Raw genomic sequence first — 15,965 nt, 5'->3', positions numbered from 1 at the left:
GAAGCGCCGGTAGAAATTAGCGAACCCCAGGAATCGCTGCAGCTGCTTGCGGGACTCGGGGCGCGGCCAGTCCACAACCGCCGAGACCTTCCCTGGATCCATCTGGAGGCTCCCCGGCGCAATGATGAATCCGAGGAAGGACACTGATGGGGAGTGAAACTGGCACTTCTCAGCTTTTACAAACAGCTGATTGTCCAATAGCCGCTGCAGAACTGCCCGCACATGCTGTACGTGATCCTTGAGTCCTTTAGAAAAGATTAAGATGTTGTCCAGGTAGACAAAGACAAACTGGTCTAACATGTCCCGAAGAACATCATTAACTAAGGCCTGGAAGACGGCCGGTGCATTGGTTAATCCAAAGGGCATTACCAGATACTCGTAGTGGCCAGCCGGGGTATTGAACGCCGTCTTCCACTCGTCGCCCTCCCGTATGCGAACCAAGTGGTAGGCGTTCCGTAAATCCAACTTTGTGAAGATTGAACTGCTCCAGGGGGCCACTAAGGCGGAGGCAACAAGGGGCAGCGGGTACCGGTTCTTCACGGTAATGTCGTTGAGGCCCCGGTAGTCGATGCAGGGTCGCAGAGACTTATCTTTTTTCTCCACAAAGAAGAACCCCGCACCTGCGGGAGAGGAGGACGGCCGGATCAGCCCGGCAGACAGAGAACTGGAGATGTACTCCTCCATGGCCTTTCACTCTGGTTCAGAGAGGGAGTAGAGTCTTCCCTTGGGTGGTGTGGTGCCTTGGAGGAGGTCAATTGCACAGTCGTACGGTCGGTGCGGTGGAAGGGAGGTCGCCCGGGCCTTGCTGAACACCTCGGCGAGGTCGTGGTACTGCTCTGGAACCCCGGCCAGATCCGGGGGCATGACGTCAGGCGCCGAGGTCCCCCTCCGGGCTGGCGCTGGCGCCGGCACCAGGCAGGACCGATGACACTCAGCTCCCCACCCCAGGATCTCCCCTGTCTCCCAGTCGAGTTGCGGGTTGTGACGGCGGAGCCACGGGTAGCCCAGGACCAAGGGAAAGTGTGCTCCCTCCAGGATGTGGAAGTGTATTTCCTCCCGGTGGTTGCCCTGCAGCAGCATTGTCACCAGGCCTGTCCGGTGACAGATGTTCCCCAGGTGATGCCCATCCAACGCTTGGGCTGGGATGACGGACGCCAGTGGCTCGTATCCAAGGCCCAGCTGCCGAACCACCTCTCCGCCGATCAAGCAGGCGTCAGCACCAGAATCAACGAGGGCAGCTAGGTCCAGTGGCCCCCCGGGAAGTAAGAAGCAAGCCTGGAGTGAAATACGGGGTTGTCGAGGGGAAGCAGAAATAGGACTCACCAGTATTCCCCCAGAGTCCTGGTGAGTCTGGGCTTTTACTGGACAGGTCGCCACGAAATGTCCTAATCCACCACAGTAGAGGCACAGGTTGAACTGACGCCGCCGCCTGCGCTCCTCCCCTGAGAGTGCCGTGCGGCCAAGCTGCATGGGCCCGCCAACCCGAGGTTCGGGACCCTGCTGCAGAATTACAGGAGCTGACGCAGGTACGGGAGAAGCGGGAGGCGCCGCCGGTTTCAGGCGCGCTGACAGTCGGCTGGGGCTCCGCGAGCGCCGCTCGTTCGCCTCCGTGACGCGTCTCGTCACCGCGGCGGAGGCCGCCACCGCCTCCTCGTGCTGCTGAATGATTCCCTCAATCCGATCCAGTCGGTCCAGCTGGGACAAGTTGTGCGCTGGGTTCATTACTGGCCAGATCATACTGTCAGGAACCAGATAAGAACCCAAATGCGACACACGAGTCTGGCTGAACACCGCTTTATTGTCGGACACAGACAACAGAGAGGATTCACCGGGGAGCGAGCAGAACAGAATAATCGGGGACAAGCAAGGTCGAGATCGGGCAGACAGAGTTTACAGGGGAGCAGACTAAACAGAATGGTCAGGAACAGGCAAGATCGGAACCGGGCAGGCAGGTAAACAGGAATACACTGGAAGGTCATCAGGAACGAATAACAATCTGGCACCGAGTGAGTGTGAGGCTGGAGAATATATACTGGTAGGTGAACTGATTGATGAGTGAGGGCAGGTGTGTGATCAGTGAGTGAGGGCAGGTGTGTGATCAGTGAGTGAGGGCAGGTGTGTGATCAGAGGGTGTGGTGTGAGCAGGGCAGAGGAAAAGAACTGAGTCCATGGGCTGGAGCAGGGTGTGACAATTATGACCTGTTCTAAAATAAGACAAATGTTAAGAATAATTCAGTTGGATTTCAGATCTGATGGTCGTTCAAACTGTTGCTCTACGGTGTTGAATTGAGCTTTTCCAGGAAATGAGCTACATTTGTGTTTAGGTAGATTCTCAGATAAGTTGATTAGAAATCCCAAAGTTTGACTCACTATTTTTGTTTCATACACAACAGACTGTCTGGTAGCTTTCTTTCAAAGAGGCATTGGGAAGTTGTGGCCTCAGCAATGACGTCAAACCCTTCTCATCTACGGGAGCTGAGCTTAAGCTGGAACCAAAACCTGACAGATGCAGTAAAGTTACTGTCTTCTGCAATGATGCATCCAAACTGCAGACTGGAGACGCTCAGGTCAGGAGGCCTCTGTTGGTCTTTTCTAAATTTCTTTACATTTTCTGCTTTTCTCTTCATTTTCATATTTAAATGTGTTTTTATTTGCCCCATTTATTGGTTTTCTAGGTTGTCACGCTGCAGTTTATCAGAGATCAGCTGTGACTCTCTGGCCTCGGCGCTGAGGTCCAATCCCTCCCACCTGAGGGTTCTGGACCTCAGCCTCAACAATCTGCAGGATCCAGGAGTGAAGCTGCTCTGTGGTTTTCTCCAGGATCCTCTCTGTAAGCTGGAGACTCTCAGGTATGCAGTGAATTAAATACTGAAATGAAAAAGACTTAAAGCTGATCTGGTTTATGGTGGCAGAAGGAACTGCCGGCTTTTCTGAACCAACACTAAATGATTACTGTATGTGCAAGAACTGTATAATGGCATCTTTTATCTGTCATTCAGATTAAACCACTGCAGTTTATCAGAGATCAGCTGTAACTCTCTGGCCTCGGCGCTGAGGTCCAATCCCACCCATCTGAGGGTTCTGGAGCTGAGTGGGAACCAGCTGAAGGATCCAGGAGTGAATCTGTTCTGTGACTTTCTCCAGTATCCTCTCTGTGAGCTGGAGACTCTCAGGTCAGTCACCCTCCATTCAGTTCTGGAATTAAGATCATGTGAAAGTGCCAAATCTAAAATTAAATTATTTTTGGTCAGGTTGTCACACTGTAGTTTATCAGAGATCAGCTGTGACTCTCTGGCCTCGGCGCTGAGGTCCATTCCCTCCCATCTGAGGGTTCTGGAGCTGAGCTACAACAAGCTGAAGGATCCAGCAGTGAAGCTGCTCTGTGGTTTTCTCCAGGATCCTCTCTGTAAGCTGGAGAGTCTCAGGTGAGTCAGAGATGATCCAGTACTTTCCCAGGTGTAACTAGTTAGACAATAAATGTTTACATGTTTGGTCATTGTTATAAACGTAGTGTTACAGTTCTCGGAAAAAAGACCACACAGGATAGATTTGCAGTATTAAATTGGTTGTGGAAATCTGTCCCATGTGAGGATGGTCATCAATGACTAGAAAGGAAGTATCAGTTGTAGGTTTGTCTTGTTTTATTTTAGGCTGGCCACAAAACCGCCCAAACATTCAGACAAATCAAAAATGGTTCTTCCTGTCTTTTAAAGATCAGAAGGAAAACTAGAAACCCCAAAAAGAAAGCTGCTGCAGTGTGCCACGCCCCTTCTCTACTGAGAAAAGCCATCCCAAAAAAGAGAAAAGCCCAAGTGTGAAGTGAGCCCCCTGTTAAACCTTGGTACCGAAAGCCTGCAGTCATTCTCATCTTAGGTGGCTTCATTCCAGCCAGAAGCCCAAACCTGCCTCCCTCTTAAAGGGGGAGCAGGTCAGTCCAACCACAGAAACCTTCGTGAAGATCTGAAGCTTTCAGCATCCACAATTGTTGCACCTCACTTCCATTGGAGTCCAAATCAGAAGTCAACAAGTTGATTCTACACCGATTCTACACAATGCAACCATTTTAAAAAGGTTTCCATGCATAAGTTTTCACACATTTTTATATAAATCTGTTTGTTCATCGCCTCCTTCTTTTGTAATGATCATTAAAGAAAATGACCTTATTTGAGTTTTTCTCCTCACAAATATAACTTTCTATGAACGATGCAATAAATGCAGCTTGCAATCTAAGACAATATGGAAGTATGTGTATATAATAGTAGTGGAAGTAGTTCATAAAATAATACATTTTCTCTTCTAATCGAATCTATGTTATTAAAGAAAAACCTGCTTTTAGTCAACAAAATCTAACACATCAACCAAAAATCCTAATTTTCTATAATATAATATATAATATATAATATAAAACAGTAGAGAAGACTCTTTCTGCAGAGACACTGGTGGCAGGAATGCAGAAGTATCACCTGCTCAACTTGGAAGGTGGAGCAGAAACCACCAGCTGAGAAGGTCCTCAGCGAGAGGAAGTGGTGGAGAACCATGAAACTTGCTTAGCTCCACCTCAGCTCCAGAGACGGGCTGAGCTGGAGCTGTGGCACCAGGTATCGCCCAGAAGAGCCTCCAACAAACAAGCTCTTCTCTTGGGAGGAGAGGGCTTTGAATCTCAGCTCAGTGTGCTTGTCTCTAGTAGGTGGCAGCTGCACCTTTTCCTGAGGTCCTAGTTGATGCCCTGAGGGGAATTGATGCTCCTGCAATGTTTTCTGGCAGCATTGAGCTTGCAGTGGGGCAATCAAACACACTGTGGGGTGGCTCTCTTTCCTTTTCACTATGCGTCGCAGACTATAGCCACCCTTCCAGCATCCAGCAGTGTCTAAAACCTTTGATTTGGTTTCACCAGAGAGTGTAGGGATTGCAGGGTCGCTGCAGCATCGCCCACAAGCTATCAGGAGTGGGTCGCTTTGTCCCAACTCCTGACAAGAGTTGGGTGCTATTGAGAAATGTGGTTTCACAAACCTGGAAGGCATTTTGACCTACACACACTTTACATACGGTGTAGATCTTGTCCAACCGCCCTGAAAGAACCCAAAATAGGAACATACGGCAGATAAGCCGGTGCAGGACCAGAGGTTTGTTGCTTGTAAGCTGTGTTTTGCTCTGGTACATGTTGATTTTTATTTGTCTTCTCTCAAAATAATTGTTATTTTAGTCTAAGAGGCTGCAGGTTATCAGAGACCAGCTGTGATTCTGTGGCCACAGCTCTGAAGTCCAACCTCTCCCATCTGAGGGTTCTGGACCTGAGCTACAACACGTTGCAGGATTCAGGAGTGAAGCAGCTCTGTTCTGGACTGGAGAGTCCAAACTGTAAACTGGAGACTCTCAGGTCAGTCTTCATTTTTCTACCTATATACCAGCTGCTAAGATGGTGAAGTGAGGCTGTTCTCAACACTGCTGTGATGCACCACATTAAAAAAAATTCCTTGTAATATCGTGAATTCAGTTACGACCCAACTAAGAACTAACGTAGGTTTAGTACTGACGCAGATAACATGCAGACCTGCACCGTATAACCTCATCCTGCATTTTTCAGATTAAACTACTGCAGTTTATCAGAGATCAGCTGTGGCTCTCTGGCCTCAGCGCTGAGGTCCAATCCCTCCCATCTCAGAGAACTGGACCTGAGTGGGAACCAGCTGCAGGATTCAGGAGTGAAGCTGCTCTGTGGTTTTCTCCACTCTCCAAACTGCCGACTGGAAACTCTGAGGTAAACACCATTCTCAAACATGTCCATTAGTCCATCCGAGGGTCCTCACACTTTCTGAGTGTGTGTGTTGTGCCCAGTTCCTTCAGGAGGGAGGGCCACACGGGGACCACTTATTCATGATAAATTGATTTAAGGACAATGAAAAAGCCGACAGATGGTAACCAAAATCAGACAAAACTACGTGAGGGTGCCTGGTAGACACCAGCCAACGAGGAGGGAGATGGTGAGGGAGACAGGAAGTCATCTAAGACAGGTTGTGCCTTTAAAGATGAGCCACAGGTGAGATGGATCTCCATGATGAGATGGGAGGGAAAGAGGTGGGGAGAACCTGGGAAGAGTGAGGGCCAGAACAATATATATTCTCCTTTGGAACAGTGCAAACCTGAGAGGTTGGAATTGTGGTAATTACATATTACTATCATTTTTTAACCTGTTGTGGCAGGACGAGGAACGACTCGGACAGAGCAGGTGGTTTAGACGTCTTTATTCTGCAACCAGCAGACCAACACTAAATGGCGCATTGAACAGTGCATCCAATCAAGGGCTAACCAAGCCCATCACCCCATGCATCACCTGGGTGTGAGATACACCCAAATGTGTCCGCCACACAGCCCCCCCCCCCCCGAACACCCAGAAGGGAAACAGCAGAAAGAGGGAAAGGAAAAATAAAAATCTTACATATCAGTCCCTGACAGGGGGTTTAATCAGCCTGCCATAACGGCTGCGGCACCCCTCTTCCGGGAACGCAGATGAGTCGCAGGCAGGAGAAACAAAGTCCACAGCAGGTTGTAAATTAGAACAAAGACCATCAGACGGGACATTCTGGACCTTGGGAGGACGGCCCCGACAGGGGACCTGAGCCGGCAACACATCCTGCCCAACCAGCAAATGCGCCGGCTTCAGCCTATCCAACGTGACCCGCTCCGACCGACCACCCATATCGAGCACGAAACTCTTCGCCCCCGTCTCGTGCACCCGGAATGGGCCGTCGTACGGAGGGCGAAGGGGTGACCGGTGGGCGTCATGTCGTACAAAAACAAAACGAGTTGTTGCTAAGTCCATCGGTACAAACGACCGCGGGAAACAGTGGAGCACAGGGGATGGAACCAGAGCAGGCCCAGCCGAAAAGTAACTTCCGGCAGGAAAGTTGCCTTGAGTGCTGCCTTGAGTGAACGGTGAAAGCGTTCACAAAGCCCGTTAGCCTGAGGATGGTACGCAGTGGTACGGTGAACCTGTGTGCCCAAGGACCTAGCCATAGATGACCAGAGTTCCGAGACAAACTGAGGTCCCCTGTCAGAAGTAATGTCGGAAGGGGAGCCAAAACGTGCGACCCAAGCCGAAATGCTCTAGCGACGTCTGCCGATGTCGTGGAGGAAAGAGGGACCACCTCTGGCCACCTGGTGGTGCGATCCACCATAGTGAGCAGATGAGTGTACCCGTGGGATGGAGGTAAGGGTCCCACCAGGTCCACATGCACGTGGTCAAACCGTCTGGCTGGAATCGCGAATGGTTCAAGGGGTGCCTTGGTGTGCTGGTGAACCTTAGCACGCTGACATGCCACACAGGACGAACACAAAGGTGAGGTCACGCAATACCGAGTCCATTAGCCGCTGAAAGGTCTGTGCTGTGCCCAAACGGGGTAATCACGGCAGTCTTGGGCACATCCTCGGCACGCACCGGAACCTGATGATAGCCCCGCACCAAGTCTACCTTGGAGAAAATGGTAGTGCCTGCCAAGCGAACGGAAAAATCCTGTATGTGCGGAATGGGGTAACGGTCATGGGCTGTGATGTTGTTAAGACGACGAAAATCGCCACAGGGCCGCCAAGTGCCATCCGCCTTGGGCACCATATGGAGCGGAGAGGCCCATGGGCTGTTAGAGCGCCGCACAATCCCATTGTGGCGAATTCCTCCCAAGCCGTCGCCAACTTCACAGCGTCGAGTCGCCGAGCGCGTGCAAAAACGGGCGGACCCGCGGTGGGAATAAAGTGCTCCACCCCGTGCTTTGTGACGGCCATGGAAAACGCGGGCGTAGTAAGCGACGGAAAATCACCCAGCAACCGCTGAAAAACATTGCCCGCTGCAGCAAAACTGGCATGTGCCAGCGGCCCAGGTCCTCCCGTCAGACATGGAAAGGTGGCAAAAGACACAGCATCGATTAGACGTCGGTTAGCAACATCCACTAGCAGACCATGAGAACACAGAAAATCTGTGCCTATGATGGGAACAGTAATGGAGGCTAACACAAAGTCCCATGTGAACCTGCGTCCAGAAAAACAAACAGTCACCGACCTGGTACCAAATGTCTCAATAGAGGAACCATTAGCAGCAGTCAGTTGGAGGCCTGCGCCCGAGGATGACAGGTCTGCGCCGCCTGGAGGGAGGAGGCTCTTCTGGGAACCAGAATCCACCAGGAACCGCCAGCCTGACAGGGAGTCTTTGACGAACAGCAGCTCCTCCTGTTCACCAGCGCCCACAGCTGCTACTGAGCGCTGGCCCTGGCGTTTCCCTGCGTCTCGAACGCACATGGAGGAACGCAGCGCCGGGCCTTGTGGCCAAAACGCTGGTGGAAGAAACACAGGTCACTCTTCCTCCTCCGGGAGGAAACTCCAGCAACCATCGCCTGGTCTGTGTCCTCTGGTACCAGCAGCCGGGAATCAGCCAACACGCTCTGCACGGAGGTCCTCCTCGCAGTCAGCAGCACACGGTCCGCTTCCTCAGCCAAACCACGGAAATCACCAGCCGCCAAACGCGGGGAGTTCGCCAAGGCCGCCCGGACCGGATGTGGAAGTTGGCGCACGAAAATGTGCGGGAAAAGGAACCCGCCTTCGTCTGAGCCCAGCAATGACAGCATGCTGTCCATAAGGTCCACCGCCGAACCATCGCCCAAACCCGGCAGGGAAAGCAGTTTGTCCGCCCTTTCCGCAGCGGACTGGCTGTACCTCCGGAGCAGGAGCTCTTTGATCGATGCGTACTTTGCGCGCGGTGGCGGGTCCCGCAGCAGCTGCATGACGCGGCGAGTGGATTGCTGGTCCAGAGCCGCGACCACCAAATAATATTTGGAGTCGTCCTCGGTGACTCCTCGCAGGTGGAAAAGCGCTTCGACATGCTGGAACCACGGGGCCGGGTCGCTCTGCCAGAAGTCGGGCAGCTTCACGGACGCGATGACGCTGGCTGGCTGCGCGTGTCGGGGCCACATTGCCGAAGAGGAGATACCATCGTCTGCTGCCTCAAACATGTTCAAAACGGGGTCACCAATGTGGCAAGACGAGGAACGACTCGGACAGAGCAGATGGTTTAGACGTCTTTATTCTGCATCCAGCAGACAATACTAAATGGCGCGTTGAACAGTGCATCCAATCAAGGGCTAACCACGCCCATCACCCCATGCATCACCTGGGTGTGAGATACACCCAAATGTGTCCGCCACACTGTAACTAAATTAAATATTTACAGATCATACCTTTGATTAACCTTTCAGATTAATACTGGTTTCACTTATAACCTTATAAAAGTTTCCCTTCTTTATTTAGATTAAGGAGCTGCATCTTATCAGAGATCAGCTGTGGCTCTCTGGCCTCGGCGCTGAGGTCCAATCCCTCCCATCTCAGAGAACTGGACCTCAGCATCAACAATCTGCAGGATTCAGGAGTGAAGCTGCTGTCTGCTCTCGTAGAGAATCCACACTATGGGCTGGAGACATTGAGTCAGTAGCTGGTTGAAGCCAGTCAACTCCCGCTCATCTGCTGCATCACTCACTGACCACTGGTGAAGAGCATCTGTGGAAACATCTGCCGTCTACTCCGTCTATAGATGAAAAATTCAGTTTTTAAAAAGCGGTGGTGGACTTTCAGGAGATCAGTCGATGGTCGACAAAGCAGAAGCAGCTTCGCCTTGAAGTTAAATTAGTTCCTGGTATCACACAATGCATCTTTATAAAGTTCTAAATGGCTCCTCGGCCACTCTTATAAGCATGAAAACATTCTCGTCTCTTCAAATGTCTGTATTATACGTTACTATTTTACATCATGCCTTCAGAATCTTTAGGGTTTGTGTCACTTTAGTAAAATCAAGGCATTTTTCTTTATGTGCCAGCAATTAACACAATCTAAGAAGTAAGAAGCTCCTATAGAACAAACAAAAGATTTGTTGTTATTAAGATAAAGAAATGCAACATTTCCCCAAGAGAAACGATGGCGATGGAAAAAGCCCTGGCTGTGTGTGAGCATCACAGCAGGCGTGGGTTCTCCTCTCTGTAGTCATGCGGGTCTCCTTTGAAGGGCAGATGAGGAGGTTGGTTACAGATTCCCGTCAGAAAGATGATTACGGTGCCAAAGGTCATCACCGGGGTAACCAGGAAGAGGCAGAGTCGGTCTACTGTACGAGCGATGCCGCTCCAGTTATCCTTCTCTTCTCAGGACCAGACATTTACGCCACTTTTGATCTTTTTAAATCAGACTTTGGGTTGAGGACTCTGTTTTAACCATCTGACCTCATTGTAGTCGTTCTTGTTGCGCATGTGTTTAATGATGTAGTGGCTCCATCCACAGCCGGCTTGATCTCTGCGTACAGCTGATGGCTCGCTCCTCCCTCTTCTTGTGGTTTCACAGCTCCACACAGACACCAAAGCTCAGAACTCAAATGAAGCTACTTATGCTTCTATATCTCATGTGTTTAAATGTTTCTGGAAACGTACTGGCAGCGTGTGTGACTCGGGTCACCAGTCCGTGTCTCCCAGACTGTTTCTCAAACATCAGTTCACTGCGGGACTTCACACTGTAGTACTCCTCAGCCGAGGCAATGTAGCCCACTGAGCTGGATCGCCGCGGTAACGCTCCATCCCAGTACGGCTCTGCCTCAGCAGGGCGGGACATGCGCAAGATGTGGGGTAATCGCTGGAGGAAGAGCTGGCAGAAAAAGAAAACAGGATTTGGAACACTGATACTGATGTGTGTATGTCTGTGTGTTATAGTGGAAAAATCACATGTTCATATATCCTCTTTCATATATTAAGTCATATGTTCATATATCCTCTTTCATATGTTATTAAGTCATAGGTTCATATATCCTCTTTCATATTTTATTAAGTCACATGTTCATATATCCTCTTTCATATGTTATTAAGTCATAGGTTCATATATCCTCTTTCATATGTTATTAAGTCACATGTTCATATATCCTCTTTCATATGTTATTAAGTCACATGTTCATATATCCTCTTTCATATGTTATGAAGTCACATGTTCATATATCCTCTTCATATGTTATTAAGTCACATGTTCATATATCCTCTTTCATATGTTATTTGTTGTGGTTCGGTTTCTGGTCGGCACTCGGACTTCTCACCTCCTCCCGTACCTGCAGGAACGGCATTCAGGGGCGGGCCGATCTCTGAAGAGCGCTGAGCCTCCAGCGCACCTGCAGCTCGTTATGCCTAAATCAGGAAGACAATAGTTAACAGCAAACGAAATAATTAAAATAAAAAGAATGTGCTTAGAATAAGCAAGGGATTGCGCAGTACACAGTCACAGATTCTCAATTTAATTTTTATGCGCTTTTTTGTGATCTTAGATTTGATATTTTCTTAATTTGAAACTTTACTGTGTTTGCTTATGTGTTTATCTGCTTTGTGTTATGTGACTGAGGATCAAAACATTTTTACATGTACATTTTGGCAAAAGTTAAAAATACATTTGTGGAATGCTAATAGTTTAATATCATACTGTCGATATATTTGCATGAGGAAGTTTATGTAATCACATTTTGGGTAGAAATAAAGTTGATGAGTCCTTATATTTTCTGTTAAGTTTAAATGTATTTTTTCATTTTACTCTTTATTTGCATATTTGAATGAATCTTGAACGCAAAGTTGTCTGCTCCTTTGTTTACTTCCGGTTGCTGTCGCTAATTTCCGGTCTCGTGAGCTCACTCTCGCTAGCTTGTCACTGACGGTGGTTGTCAGCGCAGCATCAGCGAGTCTCCAGCCCGGACGCGGCTCCTTCGTGCGTCCACAGAGGCTCCGTCTGTCTCCTACTGACTTGTATCTCTACATTTTGTCGTCGCTGCTGGTTGTCAAACGTTTGCTGGAACTTGTGGCGCTCGGCTGCCGGCGACGGCAACTATATCTGTTTTAAAGAAGCGGAGGAGACCGCGGAGGAGGTTCCGAGGATGAACCCTCAGTGCGCCCGCTGTGGGAAGATCGTCTACCCGACAGAGAAAGTGAGCTGCCTGGACAAGGTGAGCTGGATGAGCCGGAGAAGCGTCCTTTTAGTCCGTTTTTGCGAGGATGACAGAAACGGGAACCTTTGGGCAGGTCCTGTGAAGTTGGACACGTCGGTGACTGAGAAGTGGAAGGAAAACGACCCTTAAACAGCTTTTTAGGACTTAAATGACAGATATCACAGAAAAAGAGCTCATCAATAACTGTAAATGAGCAAAACTTGACCAGGTTTTTGTAGGAAATCGTTTTAAGTTTTTTAATTGCATTTCTTTAAACTCTTAGAACACAGAGGAACTCTTTTATTGGGGGCAGAAAAGGTACTTTTTACCTGGTAAAATTCAGTCAAAAGAGCACTAAAAGCATGAATAAACTGAATCATGTAGATTCTAATGACATAAGCTGGAGCTCCTACAGTTACAGCCCATAATGAGACTGCAACTGTTTCTGTGTGAAGTGAACTTTTATACAGTTTACATTCTGCAGATTTCTGTCAAATTTCAATGCAAACATTCACGTTAATCGATATAATAGAAATCTGTTACACATCATGGATCAGTCAGTAATCTTGGACAACAGCAACGTTTAATCCTGGATCACTGCTCCATATATTTAAATGAACAAAGACGGCTGATACTGATTTAAGACAGAATTTGTGCATTTTGATGATCACATTCATCGGATTTTTAACCACTGATGGAAACATCCTGATTCATTTAAATCAGGGGTGTCAAAGTCAAATGGACGGAGGGCCAAATAAAAAATGTAGCTCCAAGCCGAGGGCCAGACTGATCCAATGTTCATTGGAAAATTTTAAAATGACCTCATATAGTCTAGTGAAGCAAATTGAACCAACTGAAAACCTAACAAATATTTTACAGTATGATCAGATAAATAAAGCAATAGTTTCTTATGGCTCTGTCAGTCATTTTTAATTTTCAAGAGGCACAAAAGACAAATTTGCTTTCTATAAAAATCCCCATAACATGAACATTAAATGAATGAAGCGGTATTATTCAAGGCACCATCAGTAGATTTTCTCATTTAGCAAAAGTGGGCTAAATTCACTTCAAAGAAAAAAATTATAACAGCAATTTTCTATCATTCACTCAACTGAAATATTTTTAGAACATAATTGGATTGAAATACAATAACATAAAGTGCAAAAATCTATCAAACCAAACAACACTTTCTTCAAGGAAAAGGCACATGTGCAGTGAAAAGTATTTAACTTTTAACTTTTAAACTTGAGCTGAGTAATAATTGTAAATGTGTTATTGCAGCTTAATGTTCACTTGTTTGAGGCTGATACTTGGTGGTGTCTCATCTTTTGGACGAGTTCATCAATGTTGGGGGTCCGGCTCTGAGCTGAGGAACTCCTCACAACTGAGTGAAGGTGTTCAGCAGGAAGTCCACTTCTGTGTGATGTTTTGTTCAGCTTCATCAAAGAAAGCAGTTGTTCCCGCAGGTCTGTGCTGCCAAACACAGGCAACGTTGGAGCAGCCTGGATGTGTGTCGGGGAGGAAACGGGCAAACTCCGCAGCACCCACTGCCCCATGTGTTGCCTTCAGGGCATCACTGCATTGGAGCTCAATCACCTCCATTTGGAGCTTTGGTGCTGAGCTTTCCACCTCAACCTCAAACGGACGGCTGAGCAGTTCAAACCTGCTTTTTGGTGCTTTTAAGTCAGTGACTCGGCGTGGGAAGTCAGCGGTGAGAACACTCATTTAATCAGCAAACTGTGCTCGGGAACACGCTGGTAGAGAGCTTCTCTTTCAGGGTCTGGCAGCTGGGAAAGTGGCTCAAGTTTCCTTTGTGCATCTGTGCCTCCCACAGAGTGCGTTTGGTTCTAAAGGCCTTCACTGTACTGTACATATCAGAGGGGACACCACCCCGACCCTGCAGCGGCAGCTTCATTGCATTCAGATGACTCGGAATGTCCCACAGAAAAGCCGTTTCACACAAGAACCTTTGGTCTGGGAGCTGAGTCGTGTCTTTCCCTTTGCTGTCCAAGAACATCCGATCTCCTCAGGAAGCTGGAAACATCTGTGCAGCACCTTTCCCTGGCTTAGCCATCGCACCTCAGTGTGATGGGGCAAATCACCACGCTGCGTTTGCCACTGGCTCAGAAACGCCTTGAACTGGCGCTGAATTAAACCTTTGGCTCTGATAAAGTTCCCTGCGTGCGTGATGGTGAACATTCCATGTTCCATGTTCAGGGCTTCAGCACACAACGATTCCAGGTGTATGATGCAATGATGAGCTGTCAGTTCAGCCGTAACGTTTTCCTCCTGCATCTTCTCCCGTATCTTGGCCACCAGTCCACTCCTGTGTCCACACATGGCAGCTGCTCCGTCTGTTGTCCAACCACCAGTTTTTCCCGAGGCAGCTCCATCTCATTTCCACATCTTGACACCTCTTCATACAAATCCTGTCCTGTGGTTGTGCCGTGCACAGGACGTAACGCCAGAACTCCTCTGTCACGTTGAGGCTGGAGTCCCCTCTAATGTCGCTGCTCTCATCCACAGCCAGGGAAGATGCCATCAAATCTTTCCCCTTTTTCACAAGCTGCTCTTTTAGATTGAGGGACAACAATGGTGTTTCTGCTCAGGCTCCCGTTTCAAAAGAGTTGCCTTTTGTCTGGGCAAACTTGCTCACAAACTTTAAGCATGCAGTGTTTGATGGAATCCCCCTCTGGAAATGGCCGGGCTGATTGAGCGATCTCTTCTGCCAGAATCAAACTGGCCTTGACAGCAGCCTCGCTTTGAGATTTGGCTTCTCTGAACAGAGCCTGTCCAGATTTGAGGCCTGGTTTTAATTCCTCAACCTTCTGTAGCTTTTGTTCCATGTCCATATTCTTGTCTTTGTCCGCGTGTTTAGCTTCATGATGCCGTCTCAGATGATATTCTTTCATTACCGCCACCCTTTCTCCACTCAGAAGACACCCAGGTTTCCCAGCTGCCTCCGTGAACATGTACTCCCACTCCCACCTTGTTTGAACCCCCGGTTCTCAGTGTCCACCTTCCCTTTTGCCATTTTATGGGTATCTGAACGTTAACTTTTGCTGTTATGCTAATGACTACTGATAAATAATGAAATGAAGCCACCTCCCGCTCAGACTGTCACCGTTGCATTGTGGGAAATGTAGTATTGGCCTGTGTAAAACATCTGCGGCCTGTGGGCCGGTTCTAATAATAAATCAATATCATCCCGGGGGCCATAGAAAACCCTCGACCTTGACTCTGACATATGAGCTTTAAATTATTTATTTTGACTCCCATTTATTTGGCTGTTTGGATATCATCTTTGCTAGTGTGTGTGTGCGCGCGCACGCTCTATGGAACTGGCATAAAGGATGTTAAAATTAGTCTAAATTAAATAAAAATGCATCCATTCATCATTCAGAACAGGCGGTGTTTGATTAGAAACTCTTTCTGAACTCTGGTGCTCTGAAACATCTCCGCTTCCATTTTCAGCTGTTTTTATTCTCAATAACATCAAATCATCCCTCCATCCAAATCGTGGTCCTGTTGGACCACCAAAGGACAAACACTTTCCATTTAGCACGGACAAAAAAAACCAAATCCTGTTTAGCAATGAAGCTGTGGGGAGAGTTTGAGGAGCGTTTCTGAGGAACACGCTGCCATATTGGGTCCAAGCTGCTGGGGTTTTTGTTGTTTCCAGGTGAATCGGTGGGCAGCGGCATTACCGCCTGTCTCTGACCCCCCCCCACCCCCTCTCCCCGTGGTCGTGGTCACGCCGGGCATCTTCACTGGTCCCGTTTTAAACAGGTTCTGTTGGGAACAGGTGTTCTCCAGAACTGTATTCCAGGCTGCTGTGCTGAAGGGCTGTTTTCAGTAGCAATAGAGCCAGAGTGTGCCTGCTCCATATGAACCCCCCCAGGCCGTGCTTTCCTCCTGGCTGAGCCATAATCAGCTCTGGATGGACTGGTTCACGCTTGGACTGAGTCAAGATTTGATAGCTTGACTG

General features: G+C 48.5%; 1 protein-coding gene across 5 annotated transcripts in view; it reads left to right on the top strand.

The window, feature by feature from the left end:
- LOC130514229 (NACHT, LRR and PYD domains-containing protein 14-like) overlaps window positions 1–15,965 on the top strand; it is a 115,752-nt gene that overhangs the window by 16,898 nt on the left and 82,889 nt on the right. For 3 of the 5 annotated variants that reach the window (XM_057013706.1, XM_057013707.1, XM_057013711.1), the window contains 3 exons: window positions 3,000–3,173; window positions 3,252–3,425; window positions 5,204–5,377. The exons of the other annotated variants lie outside the window; for them this stretch is intronic. In XM_057013706.1, the coding sequence (XP_056869686.1) occupies window positions 3,000–3,173; window positions 3,252–3,425; window positions 5,204–5,377 (522 nt within the window). The remainder of the gene's footprint in view (window positions 1–2,999; window positions 3,174–3,251; window positions 3,426–5,203; window positions 5,378–15,965) is intronic. 5 annotated transcript variants of the gene reach the window in all.

This window comes from Takifugu flavidus, chromosome 17 (genome assembly GCF_003711565.1).
Source record: "Takifugu flavidus isolate HTHZ2018 chromosome 17, ASM371156v2, whole genome shotgun sequence".
NCBI classification, from domain to species: Eukaryota; Metazoa; Chordata; class Actinopteri; order Tetraodontiformes; family Tetraodontidae; genus Takifugu; species Takifugu flavidus.
Note: the sequence above shows the minus strand (reverse complement) of the source record. Positions and strands in the feature narration are given on the sequence as shown.